This window comes from Nuphar pumila, chromosome 5 (assembly GCF_984573655.1).
Source record: "Nuphar pumila chromosome 5, dmNupPumi1.hap1.1, whole genome shotgun sequence".
Taxonomy (NCBI): domain Eukaryota; kingdom Viridiplantae; phylum Streptophyta; class Magnoliopsida; order Nymphaeales; family Nymphaeaceae; genus Nuphar; species Nuphar pumila.
In genome coordinates, this window is record NC_143253.1 from 14213217 (window position 1) to 14231789 (window position 18573).

General features: G+C 34.6%; 1 protein-coding gene across 1 annotated transcript in view; it reads right to left on the reverse strand.

Annotated features, from left to right (window-relative positions):
• LOC149836869 (Prefoldin chaperone subunit family protein) overlaps positions 1 to 13225 on the reverse strand; it is a 35311-nt gene extending 22086 nt beyond the window's left edge. Inside the window, exons 1-5 of the mRNA XM_090007157.1 lie at positions 13036 to 13225; positions 8683 to 8949; positions 8537 to 8596; positions 8186 to 8353; positions 7271 to 7334 (exon numbers count right to left, since the gene is read on the reverse strand). Coding sequence (XP_089863283.1) covers positions 7271 to 7334; positions 8186 to 8353; positions 8537 to 8596; positions 8683 to 8895 — 505 coding nt within the window. The 5' untranslated portion in view covers positions 8896 to 8949; positions 13036 to 13225. The remainder of the gene's footprint in view (positions 1 to 7270; positions 7335 to 8185; positions 8354 to 8536; positions 8597 to 8682; positions 8950 to 13035) is intronic.
• Positions 13226 to 18573: the final 5348 nt, after the last annotated feature.

The following is an 18573-nucleotide window of genomic DNA, read 5'->3' on the forward strand; positions in this document are numbered from 1 at the left end:
TGGCTAGTATTGATAAAATTGAACTTCATATAAGATTACAAATGCTGGAATTACACTTCCTCATGGTACTAACAACACATTGTGAAAGGTGAGCTGTATAGATCGAAAAAATAAAGCCAGTTATAGAAGCTGATTTGCTTCTGTTTCTTAAAATAAAGATGTTTCTCTTAAGTTGATTTTATTGCTACTAAGCTCGTTCATTATTATTGCATTTTTCAGCAGAAAATGAGAAACTTTTAGAGTTCTAATGTTATTTGAAATTTCATAATAAATTATCTCTATATGTGACATGGGAGCAGATTGCGCTGGAAATGACAGTCCAGAAAGGAAGAAAAGCTTTGACAGACAAAGAAAAAAAGCACATACACATATGGATTATATCTCCTAATTGCACACTAATCAATAATTGCACATTAGCGAGTAAAGGCTATATATCCTTTACAAATATAATGAAAAACATATTCATGATCCACATTCCACTATTCTAGATGGTATTTTTGATAAATAGCATGACAAACATGGATGGAGAAATATAGAAATGCCTCAAATAAGCATACATAGATACTTGTCACATTGACATCCATGACCCAGCTTCTAAGAGTTATTTTGGAGCAAATAAAATTATTTTAAGTTATTTATAATACTTTAGACTGCAAAGATATGTATACTTTATTTTATTTTCTATAAGCAAACAAATCAGGGATCATTCTTTTGGACTGCATGGTATTTTATACTTCTAGAGATATGATGCATGTAGATGGTGTTAAAATATGGATGTTGATATACATATATAGTTATATGTATACATGTATGTATATGTATATGAATACATATATTTTATGTATATATATATATAAATATATGTATTCGTATTTTTTTATTTTAGAATGTATTTTTAGGGAAATGTCTTTTTAATTTTTTACCAAGGGTATAATGGTAATTTAACCATTATAGCCATTGGGGAGCTCCCCAACGGCTATAATGGCCTCCTCTTGTCCCTTGTTTCTTGTATATATATGGGATTACTTGTCCCTTGTAATGTATGCATTTTATGTGCAATCCTTTATTAATAAATTGATTTTTTTAGATTGTTTGTGCCCTCTTCTTCGCCCTTGGTGGCTCTTGTGCTTGTGCTTATTGTGGCTTGTGTTTGTGCCTCTTGTGAGGTGTGTGGGCCCATATCCTATTTCATTAGAGATGGAACATTCAGTTGAAGTCCCCTATTTCTCAATAATGAAGACTGTCATATATCATACACCTAAAACATTCTAGGAAAATAATGCATATTAATAAAAAGAATAATGCATAATGTATTAAAAATGATAAATAAAATGTCAACACGCCCCTTTACTCAGAACTGGTGAACTTTGTGGATGGACAAATAACTTTGGAATCCTATGTTTCCCACTTCTTTGCCCTCCTCTCCTTTCCGGTCTCCAATTATCATAAAGATATAAAAATGAATGAAAAGGCATAACAACCCAACTTTTTGTTAAGAAAAAAGACTAAAGCAGTGTAATTTCACCTTTGTCAGCCTTTAGTGTTCCTTCAGAGAAAAATTAACAGTTACTTCAATGTGACCCCCACTTGATGTTAAAATGTACCCATCAATTGTTGTAATTAGACATATGTTATATATATAAAAGATGATACATATACATATATGGTATATATGTATATGTATCCTCCTATTTATATATATAAAATATATTTTTTCCTTTTGTTTAGCCGTAGGGGTATTTTAGTCTTTTCCTCTGTTTTACGCACATTCACTTTATGAATGTGATTGTAACTTATTTTATTTTTCTTTTTCTTTTATTTTTTATTTCTTTTTTCTCAAGTACCAAAAGGTACCTTGGGGGGCCCACTCAAATAGACGTTGGGCCCCTTCCAACGGTCACATTTGTGACCGTTGGAGGGGCTCCAACGTCTATGAGTGGAGCCCCTCCAAGGCTCCTTTTTGTTGTTATAAATAGGGGCTCTCCCCTTTGTATTTCCAACTTCTTGAGGGAGCTTATGCTCCATTGTAATGGGGTTTTTACCCCTTCTCCATTATTCTTCAATGATATGCAACTTATGACTTTATGTCATATTTTTCCCTTTTTATGGGTTTTATGTGTTAGCACATTATGTGCTTATGTTGTTTCCCTTTAATGGGTATATTTGCACTTCACGTGCATAAGTATGGGTTCATTATTGAACCCAATGTATTTCAAGTCACTTTCTAACATGGTATCAGAGCAAGGTTACGATGGGGTTGTCCTTTGGTGCAACGGAAAGCGTGTCGCTCAAGAAATGGTGAAGTATTCATTGCTCTTCCTTTTTGCTTTGAAGTTATTCGGTATGTATCCCTTTTCTTAAAATATTATGCATTTGAAAATATGTTTCTTGCATATAGTTTGTTCGTTTAATGGTTATGATAGTTGAATTATGTCTTTTCACATTTCGTGTGCTCGTATATTTTAAAATTATCTCCCTCAAATTTGGTAAACTTGTTTGTTGTTCAAATATATAATTTGTGTTTATCGAACTACTCATCGCATATAATAGCAATTTATGTTTTGTTTTTAAAATTACCTTCAATTATGTGAGATTTATAATTGTTACATAACTATCTCATGATTGACCTATAAGTAATTTTTAAAATTATATATATGATTTCTTGATAAAGTAATGATCTTTGCTTAAAATTTCTTAACTCTCATAATGAACCCAAATTTGATTTGAGTTCCTCTTTTGATTATGAATTTTAGTGCATTTTTTGAAAAAAATTGATATAATCCTTATATGAAAATCTCTCACATCTAAAAATCTTTGTTGAATCCTAAAGTAGTTCTTGTTAATGATAACTTATAAGAACTCCTAAAAGTTTTCCAATGTTTCTTTTTTGAAAAAGTGTTTATGATAAACCATTAGGAAAGATTTTTTAAAAGGAATTTCTCACACTACATAGAGTGCATAGTTCATCTTTTGGATCCTTTTTGGTATAAATGATTTTATTTTTTCATCTTTATAAACTTGTTTGTTTGTATTTTTCATAAGGTTTCGAAACCTCTTAGTAATATCTTTTAAAAATGCCTACATTGACCATAATATGGTTTTTCTTTGTCCTTTATTGCAATTGTTAAATTTTGAGAATTTCAAGCATTGCTCTTTTTATAAAGTGCATACTTGCTCACTTTTGTGTATTTTTGTGTTTTGTGCACATTTGTTTCTCAAATATTTGCGCTTGTATGCATTCCCTCTTTTTTATGAAATACATGCCTTAGTGCATGTTTGTTTACACCTTGGTGTGTATTTGTTCAAGTATTGTATGAGTGCCTTCGTGCACATCTTTTATAAAGCCTTTTGTGCTCACATGTGTATTGTCTCTTCGTAGACATTTTTGCATTATGGAGCCTTTATGCACATTTATTTTTGTGAAAAATATAATGAATTTAGATATTGAGTCCTTTTTAAATCATTGTAAGTGCTTTTAGCACTTTGAATGTTTCCGCATATCTCATCACAATCAAAGTTTTTTTTAAAATTGTTGTATGGGATTTAATCCCAAATTTATATATTTTCAAGTGTTTTAAATATTCATTCCTTGAGTATTGTGTTAAAGCCTTCTTTGTGAACCATTACGGTTCTTATGATTTCTTTGATTAAAAGCTTGATTGTCTTGATGAATTCTTTATGATGTTGTGTTTATTGCTTAATAAGTCCTTTTTGGTATAAATGACTTGTTTGAAGATTAAGCATAAATTGTGTTTATGCAAAATTGTTGTTATAAAGCACATTATTGATTATTGGACCTTTTGATTCAATTTTTTAATCGGTCCTCTTTTCTTTGAAAAATGATTCCTTAAGTGTTTATTGCCTTTTTGTGGCATTTATATTTGTCCATCACATGTTATTTAATGCATCTTTTATTTGGCGTTATTATTGTTATATTAGAGATGTTTGTCGAGGTGAGTTATGGGCACCTCGTGTTGTATCATTTTAGATTGTCCACCTTCCATATTATAGATGGTTGTTGAGGTGAGTTATGGGCACCTTGGGACTCTAAAATGATTTGTTATTTGATCTCTAATTATGAGTGTGACACTCATTTTTTTTCTTGTGGCCATTGATATTATGGATGCCTCTATGTAAATGTGATGGACATATGGTGTTTGAAACCTTAAATGTTTTAAGGTATATTTAAAATCAAGGTGTTTTGGGATTATAGCCCAACCTTTTATTTGTTTAAGAATCTTATGAGTGCACTTGCACATTTGTGATTCCGTATGTTGTGCTTGTTGTGCACATGTGTTCTTGTGTTTTTTCACAAGTGTTCTTGGTGTGTGTATGTTCACACATTTGTTCTCAAGAATATTATTTTATCGATTGTAGTATCTTATTGAAGATACTTTTTTACATGCATTTATTCCAAAATGTTATTGTTATGAGTATTCTTTTTAAAAGGAATATTGTTTCATTCGAGGTTTTATTTATATGTTGTCATTACAAGCTTTATTGCCTCAAAAGTCCTTTCCTTTTATGCCCATTATCTAAGTGTCATCATATGTAGACAAGAATTTTATTACACCTTCGTGTGTTTTCAGCCCTTTGTTGGCTTTTGCTCTCTTGGTCTAGTAGCTAAACACACTTGTCTTGAGTGATCTTATATGTAGACAAGACACGTTGATTCACACCATCGTGTGTGATCTTAGTTCATGTTGGCGTTTGTGTTCTTGTTCTAGTCGCTTAGATGTATGCCCATGGTTGGCTTATTTCACTCATTTCAAGTGTCATCTTATGTAGACAAGAGATGTATTATGTTTTAGCCCATGGTTGGCTTATTACTCTTGTTCTAGTAGCTGAACATACTTGGTTTTAAGTGTATTTTTACGTAGACAAGAGATACTTTTTAGTCCATGTTGGCATGTATTCTCTTGCTCTTGTCGTAGATGCACTTATTTTAAGTATTATTATATGTAGACAAGAGGTTCGTTTACACACCTTTGTGTGTGTCTTTTGCCTTTAATGGTTTTATATTCTGGATCTAGTAGCTTATACACTTGATTTATGGGTTTTGGAGGACTAATGAGGAAGTTGTTTGTAATGAATAAACTATTATTGAAATTTGCAAAATTCCATTCATGACTTGTGTTTTTCAAGTAAATCATCTTTTTGATATGCATATCAAGTTGATTTCTTAGCATTTAATCTATATATTAAGTGCTTATGGTTTTTGCCACCTTTATATGTAAAATGTTTTTTTTTTATTAAGTGTGAATTTCATAAATGTTTTTAAAAAAAAACTTTGTGAACTCTTGGGTTTATTTTGCCTAAAGTATGCTTGGAGACTTCGTTTCTCTTTTTTGGAACTTCACTACATGTTTGAAGCATGTTTTAGTTCTTTGAGTATCAATTCATATTATGATTCGTATATGCATATGCTCTTTATGGCCTTTTTTGGGCTCTCATTCAATAAAGCATGTGTATGTTATGCCTCTTCGTAAGCTTCTTGTGGTATCCCTTAGTGGATCATTTTGTTATTCCCCATTATGGGGTTATATTTGTCCAATGGGGGACCTTATGAATGCATTATGCATTCTTGCAATTTTTGCATAATTTGCTTCCGCTCATTTTGTTTTAACATAATGTATGATTTAGAAACTTTGGTTTTCTAAATTTTTCGTTTCATACTAAAGTAACTATCATATTATGCATAAATTTTGCACCTTGTTAAGAATGTTCCTTTTTGAGTAAAGTGCAAAGATATTGTTTACTTGTTCTTTGTTGTTTTCTTTTCTCAGGATCTTGGAGATAGGACAAAGGGAAGTACCCTGGATGGTTCGGAAAATGTGTTCATCATTTGAAGACAATTGGAGGAAGGCTATTTCAAGTTTCATTGCATCCTTGCCGAAGCCTCTTGGAGTCGCCGAAGCCTCGTGGAGTTTTGCCCTTTTTTCAATCTTTTCGTTTCCCTGCAAAGCTTGAGGGGGGGTATTAAAATGTACCCATCAATTGTTGTAATTAGACATATGTTATATATATAAAAGATGATACATATACATATATGGTATATATGTATATGTATCCTCCTATTTATATATATAAAATATATATTTTCCTTTTGTTTAGCCGTAGGGGTATTTTAGTCTTTTCCTCTGTTTTACGCACATTCACTTTATGAATGTGATTGTAACTTATTTTATTTTTCTTTTTCTTTTATTTTTTATTTCTTTTTTCTCAAGTACCAAAAGGTACCTTGGGGGGCCCACTCAAATAGACGTTGGGCCCCTTCCAACGGTCACATTTGTGACCGTTGGAGGGGCTCCAACGTCTATGAGTGGAGCCCCTCCAAGGCTCCTTTTTGTTGTTATAAATAGGGGCTCTCCCCTTTGTATTTCCAACTTCTTGAGGGAGCTTATGCTCCATTGTAATGGGGTTTTTACCCCTTCTCCATTATTCTTCAATGATATGCAACTTATGACTTTATGTCATATTTTTCCCTTTTTATGGGTTTTATGTGTTAGCACATTATGTGCTTATGTTGTTTCCCTTTAATGGGTATATTTGCACTTCACGTGCATAAGTATGGGTTCATTATTGAACCCAATGTATTTCAAGTCACTTTCTAACACTTGACCAAGTACAACAACAACAACAACTAGGCCTTCATCCCAAAACAATTGGGTTCGGCGATATGAACCAACAAAGAAAATCATTTTGGGTCTTCCACATGAATCCTTCTCCTCCAATCATTTTTATCCAATGTCATGTCCTCGGTGAGGTTCAAAGCATTCATATCCTTTCCTATCATCTCCATCCAAGTCTTCCTAGGCCTACCCCGACCTCTTTTAACTAATATATTTTCCCATTTCTCCATCCTTCTAACTGGAGCATCATTAGGCCTTCGTCGAATATGTCCAAACCACCGTAAACGATTCTCTCATCTTATTTTCAATGGATGCAACGCCTACCTTCTTACGTATCTCCTCGTTCTGAATCTTATCTTTTATTGTATTTCCACACATCCATCTAAGCATACGCATCTCAGCTACACTCATTTTTTGAATATGATGTCTCTTGGCAGCCCAACACCACTTGACCAAGTAGGACAATCTAAATTCCCAATACCACTTATTTAGTGTTGCAATGAATAGTACATATCAAACAACACTAAGGCAAGAAAGATGATAGAAAAGTAGCTGAACCAGTTATCCACAATGATAGAAAATAAACGATAATACAAAATGAAAGCAACATAATGACCAAGTTTGGAACGAATACCTGCCTGAGTCTAAGTTTGTCTTGGAATGCTCTTCATTATAGTCTTCCCATATTTCCACAAGACCCTCCTATTACAAAACCACCCAAAACGTAAAAAAATGTTATTAACATAAAGATGTGAATGGCAAAACAGTGCTATTGCGTAACCCAATGCTCAATGAGACCTCTTCCATTTTGAGACACACTACCCAAAGTATTTTCTGATAGACTCATTCCATGAGCCAAAAGAAGCACCAAGTAGATCATATCTTAGGCAGAATCAATCTCTTCACTAGTATTTATGTTAATTTTACACTAGGAAATCACATCATTGATTTTGGACTAGGACTGTCGCTCTGAAATATCAGATATTGTACCATGAATATCATAAGAAAAGCAATTGAAATGTTGGACCTAAGTATTATGATAAAACAGCAGAATAAGATAGTTGTACTGGGTGAAGTCACATTTTTTCTAACCAAGGGGCATGGTGCCTGAACCCAATGGCGACCTAGACCTAGAGAGAGAGAGAGAGAGTTGAAAGTTTTCTACAACTTAGACAACATCAAGAACACAAACAACTTGACATTTAAATACCAACTCAGGCAATCTCCAACTTTTCCATACAAAAAAAAACAATCTTAACCATTCAGATGGTTCCAACATCACAAAATATACTGCAAAACTGTCTTAATCTTCCATCCTGAATAATAATAGACTGCAGATGCTAGTAAGAAGATCCAATGGAAGAATGGAAATTCCAAAGAAAAGCATGACAGAAAAATTCAAGCCAAAAAACAACTATGGCAAGTATGCTATTAAGTTCATGTTTACAACATCACAATACAGAGTCTACAGGCCTGGAAAAGGATTTTGCACATCAAACTAGTGAGCAGGAAAAAGTTCATTTTTAATACAGTGTAAAATTTGACAAACTCACAGCAGCTTCAGCAGCAGCAGAATTGAAAAATGAAGCCTCGGCTTGAAGATCCATTATTGTAGCTTTTAAAGCCTCTACTTCAGATGCTAATGTTTTTCCCCTCCTTTGTAGAATCTCTATTGTCTGCTTTGATGTCCGCTCTGCATAATATCCCTCTCCTAGTTGAACCTGTGAACATACCAATAAACAAAAGAAGATCTTGATGAAGGAAATAGTATCCACCATAAATTAAAGGCTAGAACGATGCGGACAACTAGTCAAAGCTACAAATAAGTATAAGAAAGTGAACAAAGAGAATTCACTTCAAAGTTCCAAGTGATAACTAATTCCAGAAGGACAACCAAATCATACCAGGAATTCGTTTGTGTGAATCATTCGCCCAGGGAAGAAGGCTGCCTTTCCAAATGGTACCTAAACAACCCTACCATTCAAGATCTATTTGACTGGCATACATCATATATAAAGAGTTGGAGGACATGAGTGCTGGAATGTTTTACCATGATATCATGGGAGAGCTCATCAGGGAGTTTCTGGACAAGTTTTTTGAGGGCGTTGTTGTCAGCAATGAAGGCATTTAGTTGCTCCAGCTCCTTCTGGCGCTCAGCAATAGAGGCATGAACCCTATCTACAGCTTTTTGAGCCTCTTCAGCAGAGAATAAGGAAGCCAAAGGAGTTACTATCCCCTTCCCACTCCTCTCTCTTTCTTCCATCCTACCCTTGTGTCCTCCTTTGCGCTCTGACTCCTTCTCACAACCCGAACACAACTGCAGCAAAGGATAGCCTTAGTTGGCATGGAAGCAGCAGACTTAGGCAACCGATCAGCCTTATTATTTACTGATAGATTAAGATCCATACATACTATCATTATAAAAAGATACTTTTGAATACCTTAAATACCGCCATCGGAATAAGTAACAAAAGAAAGTTTGGAATTTAAGAATAATTAGGGTTGAAAATAAAAAATCACCACTAAATTTCAGATACAAACTTTGCTCGAAAAAGTAAGGAAAATAAGAGCCCCAAAAATCATTGAAAATAAAATTTCCAGATTACTATTATGCGAACCAAAAAAAATGAACATTGACAGATAGTGTTTTAGTTACTATCTGTAAATGAATAAAAAATTCTACGAGTTCACAAAGCGGTTTCTTTAGGATACCAAGATAACTGAATATGGTTCAAAGTATTGGGACATTTTGTTTGTTAAGTTCCAAGGCAAGTTCGACAAACCACATGCTTGCTAAGGGCAGAATTCAATATGGGCTATCCATAGCTCCTGTCAACTATAAGTTATGTATGCCAATATTCATGTTGAGATGCCTCCAAATGAATGTAAATTTCATTATTTGCTCCCTCTTTTAGGAACAAACATTTCTTCCTGAACTGGATAGTTATATCTCTCATAAAGCAAGGTAGTGAAGTTGTTCATGCAAATAGCTCAGCAACAATGTCTAATCATTAAAATGGCGTGGGTCTATCACCTGGTGGCTTTAACAGTCTTTTATTCGGCGTTAATAAGTTCCCTACAAGCTTCTAATTAGGGAAAAAAGCCACTCCACATGTTCAATATGAAGTGTAACGTCAATGGAGACCTTCAAGAAGTAGCTTTGTGTCCACGCAGAAGATGTCTTACACAAAACTCATTTAATTGAAATAGACAACAGCTTTGATAAAAAGAATGCAACTAAGATCAACTTAATTTGCATATATAGATTGCAATGACAGAAGATATTTGTTGGTAGTCTGACTGCAGATGAAGGGTGGTTCACTAGACTCAACCGAAAGAAAAGTTTGTGCAGTTATATGCCTGGCTCTGTCTACAGCAAAGCGAGAAATATCATGAAGCTGACACAAGCTAATAAGAACATCACATTTCCCAGTTTTACAGATTGAGGTAGAGATGAAGGAGGAGGATGGTGGAGAAACAAGGCAAGGGGAGTTGAAGTGAGAGGAATCTGGAGAGATTCTGAGGGATGGGGAAGAGAACCATGGGTGGTGAAATCGGGGCAGTTTCCTGCAGAAAGAGATCTTGAGGGATGGTATGAAAACACGTAAAGATAAGAAAGAAGAAAAAAAACAAGCAGAAAGGAGGAGAGACAAGGATGGTGGTGTCCAGTATCTGCTGGCAGCATTAAAGAAGGGGGACAAAAGTATGGGTGAACGGTGTCAGGCAGCAGTGCAGGGGTGGCATAGCTTTGAAAAAAATGAAAACTCTCTTGCTAGCTGCAACTAAACTCACACTGAAGTTTGAACTGAATGCCACATGATTATTCACTAACCATAATGACGAAACATATTCAGTGCATATACAAAGCCAAAATTACAGTTCTTATCTCCCCCAGTGTGCATATTCGCTTCATCCCATTTTCCTATCTCTAAGGAACCCAATTCAGCACAAGCAAGAGCACCCATAAAGCTTATTAGATTTGTTCTTCTACATGACTTCAACATGCGTCCGAAATAAGAAATTTGCATCACTTGGATCACTTGTCGTGTTCTGTATGTGACTTGTCAAGCTGCACCGGTTCACACCCGGCTACAACCAGCTATAAGTTAACAAGGTGCTCAAAACGGGTCTTAAATTACTCATCAACATACTATTCAATTCTTCAGAACCAAATTAACCTCACCAACCATGAAATAACCATCAATTTTTGTATTCCAAGATACAATGCTTCCTGTGGCATTTTATCAAATAATTGGTGGGCAAGACCCATATCTCAAAATTTTCAACAAGTCAGGCAATAGAGTCTGCACAGAGGGATAACAATGGCGGAGCCAAGAATCATCTAAACTAGGGTGGGCACGATTGCACTGTGAAAAAAAAAGTAACTATTAATAAATGAAGTCCTAGGTATGAAATATCAATCCAATGTTTACATTGCAAATATATGTGAATAGTCAAACTACCTCAATAAAATATAGATATATCAAATACGAAAACAAATCAGCAAAAACAAAAAAAAAATCCTTAAGTCATAATAAAAATAAAAAATAGAATCATGATTATTGCTATTTGAAGAACACAAACAAACACCCCATCCTAATAAAAATCAAACATAGAATGATGATTATTACTAATTAAAATGCTAAGAGAAAAGAAAAAAAAAACACAAAAAGTCCCTAAAGCCCTAATTTAATCATTCATGTCATTTGAAATGATGCAAATCAAAAACCTAAATCCTAACAAAAATCATAGATCTCACATCTATAAAATAACAGAATCATGATTATTGCTATTTGAAGAACACAAACAAACACCCCATCCTAATAAAAATCAAACATAGAATGATGATTATTACTAATTAAAATGCTAAGAGAAAAGAAAAAAAAAACACAAAAAGTCCCTAAAGCCCTAATTTAATCATTCATGTCATTTGAAATGATGCAAATCAAAAACCTAAATCCTAACAAAAATCATAGATCTCACATCTATAAAATAACAAACAAAACCCTTAATATTCTAAGTTCTAAGGTCAAACCAAATTCAGGTATTCATTCTTTATGGATTCATGGCTAATGATAATTGAAAAAGAAAAACACATAAACCCAAAAAGCATAATTCAACATTCATGTCATTTTGAAAAACACCAAATCTAAACCCTAATTCATACAAACATCATAAATTATGCATTTCTGCTAATTGATAAAAAAAACCTTTAACATTTTAACCAAAATCAAGCATTCATTATTAATTATTCAAGGATCCATGCCTAATGGTAATTGAAAAAAAAAAGATGGAAAATCCTTAAAACCATAACTAAACATTTATGCCATTTTACAAAAAACCAAATCAGAACCTTAAATCTTAACAAACATCATTTATATATAGCCTAATTAAAAAAAACTACATTTTTTCACTAAAATCAAGCATGTGGAATCATGTTTAATGTTGATTAAAAAACATAGAAATACCTAATTAAATATTCATCTCATTTAAAAAATAAAAATAAAAAGTCTGAATGATAATCAGAAGAAAATACAAAAAACCCTAAAACCTAATTAAATATTTTATGCTATTTAAAAAACTAAATAAAAAAACCTCAATCCTAGCAAACATCATTCATATAGAGGCTAATTTAATAATAAAAATAAAACAAAACCCAAATTAAGTATGTGGAATCATGTTTAAAGTTGAAAAAACGAAGAAGTACCTAATCAAATATTCATCTCATTTAAAAACAAAATAAAAAACTAAATGCTAATTGAAAACAAATACAAAAAATCCTACATCCTAATTAAATATTTATGTTATTTAGAAAACTAAATAAAAAACCTCAATTTTAATAGACAACATTCATATAGAGGCTAATTGAAAGAAAAACTAAACCCCAAAAATTATAACTAAAATCAAGCATGCGGAATCATGTTTAATGTTGATTGAAAAAAAATAGAAATACCTAATGAAATATTGATTTTATTAAAAAATAAAATGAAAGACCTAAATGCTAGTTGGGAAAAAAATCTAAAACCTAATTAAATATTCATGCTATTTAAAAAAACAAATCAAAAACCTAAATCCTAATTCCTAACAAACATCATTCATATATATGTTAATTGAAAAAAAAAACCCTTAAAATTTTAAGTTTCTAACTAAAATCAAATATGTCGAATTAGGTTTAATGTTGATTGAAAACAAAGAAACACTTAAATACCTAGTTAAACATTAATCTCATTTGAAAAAATAAAATCAAAACCTAAATGCTAATTGAAAAAAAACACAAAAAACCCTAGACCCTAAAAAAACACAAGAAGAAGAAGACGGGAAAACCGCCTGACAGCGGACGGCTGGATGCATGCACCATGATGCAGACGAGGCCGTGACCTGGGTATCGAGAGAGAGAAAGGACCTGACAGGGGGTGCACCAGAGGCTGCCGCAGAATGGCGAATGGCCGGAGGTACTGATCGAAGCTGCCGCAGGCCAGAGGTTCAGAGAGAGAAGGAGAGGACCTGCGAGGGGTGCGCGGAGTGAGTCGGAGGCCGCCGCCGGTCGTTGAAAGGATGTACCGCCGGAGGTGCAGCCGTGCAGGTACGGTGGCGTTTTGATGAGAGAGAGAGAGAGAGAGAGAGAGGTGGGGTCGGAGTCGGGAAAGGGAGAGCAAGGAGAGAGTCGAGATGGAGATAGGTAGGATCGGGGTCAGGGCATAGTGACAAACGTTAAACACGGCAAAATCTTGTTTTTCAAAAACTCCCGAGAATTTAAAAAAAAAAAATCATAAATCTCTCTTTTTTTTTGGCAAAATCTCGGCAATAAAAATTTTAATTGAAAATAATAAAATTATATTTTTATAAGAAAATATTAATAAAAATTAATTAAAATTAAAAATACACAGATTTTTCATGATAAATAACTGTTTAAAACATAAATATCGCATTTAAATTGCGGTATTTATGTTTTTCATAAATCTTACGATATTTTGAAATTTTCACAAGAAATTATCGTTTTAAACTTTATTATCATGAGATTTTCATAAATCTCACTATATTTGTCACTACGGGTGAGGGGTGAGGGAAAAGGGGCACACATCGTGTGTGCCTCTGAGTCCGGCCGGGTTATACCCACCTTGACCCGGCCATGACCTGGCACACCTATTCGGGTCAGGGTGGTGGCCGGCCCCTAGATTACATCCTACAAATCCTCTTCTTAAGATATCCAAAACAAAAATCACATAAAGTGACCACCATGGGTTATTGAAAACCCCAAAAAAAAAAAACTTCTTACGGCTCCGCTTCTTGGAAGTTGAAAGCCGTGATTAATGGGTTCTCGCCTTCTCGGAGCCCACCAGTTAAAGTCACCTGCACACCCGTTGGGAGTCGTTCATGGGGCAAAAGGATTCCAATCTTCTCTCAAGGCTTACTGCCACTCGGGCAACCCAGGCAAGTCTACTTGACTCCCGCTTTGGCAGTACGGCATTGTGCGGCAATAAAAGATCAGGTGCAATGTGATTGCACACTTTTAGTGCGTCGCTGCACCTTATCACCCTTCTTCTTCATCTTCTTGGAGATAGGGTCGAGTCCCGGTGCAATCATATGGCACAAAAAATTTGTGCATTAAGCACTTGATCGTCCTTTATCAGGCTTTGAGCCCCACAAAATGAAAGCCCTGATCAGGAGATTAAGATTGCACATTATCTTTTTACGATAATGCCTGTCAGTTGTGGGGCCGAAGAAATGATGGAGGGCGATGACAGGTGCAGCGACACGCCATAGATTGTGGATTGTGCAAGCAAAAGAGAGGGAACCCTGATGGACGGCCGGGCAGATTGTCGCGCATAAGGATGTCAATGGATTGGATTTTATCTGATATCCAACTGAATCCAACTCTATTTGGTTGGATTCGGTAAGCCAAAACCATATCCCATTATAATTGGATTTACATATAGTTTTTGAATTTGCTACCAAATCCGATGGATGTTCAGATTTGATGGATATCCAAATCCGATCCCATTATAGGTAAAAGACTGAACCAAGTGTGGGCTTTTATCAATCCAAATTCAAACTAAAATCTGAATGTTCAATTGGTCCAATCTGGTATTGACCACATCCGACCCAAAAGGAAACCATGTACATCCCTATTTCCTTCCTAGTCATTCATGTAAGGCAATGATCCCACACTTTGTGATTTAAAATATATATATATATATATATATATATATATATTTTGTTTCGTAATTCCGACTAATAGTGGGAACTACTTTTTTCAGGACTTAAAGTTGTCTAAATTTTATTTATCTTATTTTTATTAATCTAACACATGAAAACTATAATTCTCGACTTTTTTTCTAAGTACCTAACTTATTAGCATAAATGGATCTTTCCTAATGTTTGGTATTTAATCATTGGTAGAAGGTAAGGGCGTCAACCGCGGTGGTATCCCATGTGGTAAGCGGGGTTCTGTGCCAACCTGGAGGTCCAGGTTCGAATCCCTCTGCCACATGGGGCTTAAGAGTTATCTGTTAGGTAGGTAGGGGTCTGCCTATAACCCCAGCTTGTCTTTCAAAAAAAAATAAAAAAGAAGGTAGGGGTGTCAACTGGTCAGGTTTGGTTCTGACCCATATGGGATCAGACCCTGACCTGATTCGAGATTCTAGCAGACCTGGAAGTCTGGAAACACTATAAGAGAGTGGGAAACACATTTCCTGAAAAGCTTTTTGGGAAATGGAAAACACCGTGTTTCTAAATGTTTGGAAAATGTGCTTTTCGTACTCCGTGAAACACGTTTTCCACACCATGCAAAATGTGTTTTCCCTCATGTTTCTCAAGTGTTTTCATAGCATATATATTATTTTTACTAAAAATGATTGTATTGTCCTTGTAAAATGACATGCTTCTCGAAATACCTACCAATTTGACAATATCCTTAGCATATCCAAAATTTTGATTCTCAATTTGACAGTATTTGAGCATATCCAATATTATATCCCAAACCCCAGCTAATTATATGTATTGTCCTTGCAAATTTTCATAGGATATAATATTGCCCCAGACTATTTTATATGTATTTTTAATGTAAATGTACCTTTTAAATTCTCTTTGAATAATTATAGAGGTCAGGTTTGGGATTCATTTTCTTGGCCTGACATAATCAAGGTTAAGTACCCTAGCCTGATTTATTGTCAACCTGGAAGGTTGGCTAAACCCTGATTAGAACCCAGCATGTTATTGACTCAACCACCCACAAATTTGTTGAATGAAGGTAGACTGTAGTGGTCAATTGAACACAAAGTAAACTATAAATTAAAACCCATGGAATCACTACTAACTGGATTACCTAGTTGGACAAGAAAAAAAGGAAATAAGGAATAATAAATTAAGTTTTCAAACAATATCCACAACCCAACCTCCTCCAACAACTCTCTCTATTCCTGCTTATGTAGTGAAATGTTTATTAATGTATTTTAATTCTAATTACAATTTATTTGCAGTTTGGGGTGGATGGCAAGGTTGTGCTATTATAAGTTCGCCCTCTTCATCAGGTTGGTAACCATGCATACCCCAAAATTAAGCCTTAATTATAAGAAACTGTTTGCATTTTTGCAATGTTAGGTTGGAAGATAGTTTAGTGGTGTATTGCTACCATTTGCAAAATTAAGTACATTTTTTCAAGGCGACCTCAATATTTAATATGTTGCCGTGCTTGAGATTTTTTTTTTTGATAGATCAAGCATGAGACAACTTCGAAAGATCATGTGCAATATGATTGCACAAATAATTGTGCATTAAGCACTCGATCACCCTCCATCTTGAGGACAGGCCTGTTAGTTGTGGAGCCCAAGGCCTGATGGAGGTTGATCAGGTGCTTAATGCGCAAAATTTGTGCCATGTGATTGCACCCGATCCGGGTCTTCGAGACAACTGCACTGCCTAAGGGCCTTCCATTGACACTGGTTTTCAATGAAAACTAGGTTACAGGCTCAAAACTAGGTTATGTGTCCATTTGGTGACTTTTTTTTCATATTTACACAGAAAACGCCCCACATGTTCATAGACCTAGTTGTGTTGGCTCTGTATGCTGTAGTTGTCCTGGTAGCGTAAAACTCCGTGGGCTTACCCCTAAAAAATCGCCACACTTTTGTCTTGAGACATTCATGGGTTTTGCACCTAGACCGCCTGCCTAGCCGCCTATGCCCCATCTCACAATGCCAAACCCCTTTGGGCGACTTCAAAAAAAGTTTTCTTCAAAAACCCAGTTTATGAAAAACCAGAACCTCTTAATTTTTCGCAAATGAAAAATTTTAGTTTATCAGGGGCTAGCTTCTCATCTCGCCATACTCCAGTCCTTAATGTTCCTTCATCACCAATTACTATGCCTGGCCATTTTCTTGCCAGCCAGTGTCCAGTGTGACTTTGAATTTTCTAATGTTAACATATCATTACAACAACAACAACAACAACTACGCCTTCATCCCAAAATGTTAACATATCATTACTATCATAAAAATCATGTTGCTAATCTTTTTTTATAGGCGTGTTTCTAACAACATAGAAAACTTAGGGTGTGTTTTTGAAAAGTTTTTTTTTCTTTTTTTTTTTCTCACTAGATGGATAGGTAAATCTTTCCAAGTAGAAGCAAGGCCTCCTTCTCCTATATGTTTGCCAAAATTTGCTCAATGCTGATTTTTTTCTTTTTTCTTTTTTTACCTTTTAAGTTTTACTGGGTATCTATGACCCTTTTGTTCAACTAACCAAAAATAACTTGTAAATGTTTTGGTAAATATGATAAAACAATCTTTTATACTGTGGTATTAATTATTTGCTTAGTTTTTTTAGTTGCACGTTTCAAATTGAAAATATGGTAAGCCTACTAAAAGGACATTTATTTGCTTTGGGTTTTATTAGTTGTATTTTTTTAATTAATTACTACCTAGTATAATGTGCTTTGAAGTCATTTTCATCTTATTTGTCATAATTAATAATGTAAATATGATTATCTAAGGGCGACCTATGGACAAGGCCGTTCAAGTGTGCTATGACCAAACACAAGAAGAAACCTCTTCTCACTCCACATCTTTTTTGTTTTTAGGAATTATAAATCACGTTTTGGAGAAAATTTATCATTGCACCATTTTCTTTTCAATAATATTATTTTCTTGAAGAAACTTTCAATAATCATTTTTTATCAAATCAGTGTTATTCAATGCCTGAATTAAAAGCATTTAAATGTGTCATATGGCATGATGCTGCAAATTGGTGTTGCTCAATGCATTCGTGCAGTATGATGTGGATGTGATGCTGCTAATGCAGAACACCATGTGAAATATATACTTTAAAGCTTCCCTATTGTAATGACTAAAGGCAGAAAAAAAGCCACAGCAACACATCATTTCAAAGCTATCTGTATTAGATTATACAGTCGAGTAGCAGCAAGTAACCGCTACATCAAACTATTCTAGAGGCAGCTTGCTATCACCACCTTTTTTCCATTATCTATGGTGGACAGACCGGTGATTATTGATGTGATAGTACCCATAACATGCTCTTTATTCCAACTTATTGGAAATAGCCATTTCCAAGTGGGGTCCACCATTTGGATGGTGGGTGTATATTTTATATTTTATTTTTTGGATAGCCTAAGGGAAAGACCTTGAACCCTTGTTCAAGCTCAGCTTGTTTGAACCTTTTGTTCAAGCTCGGTTCATTTATTTTTTTGAATGAGTTTGAGTCTAGCTTAAACTAGTCGAGCCTAAGCTAGCTCGGCTCGTTGTGCATCCCTAGGCGCACGGGTGTGTTTGTTCAGAGGTGGGCCACGTGAGGCAAGGTGGTCATGAGGCCCCACCCAGGGTTTTCCTGGCTTCGGTGAGGGTTCCTCATCATAAAAAAACTCAATGATGTATTTAATGTTACAAATCCTTATCTTGTTGAGGTGGTTGAATATAGTACTCCTCTT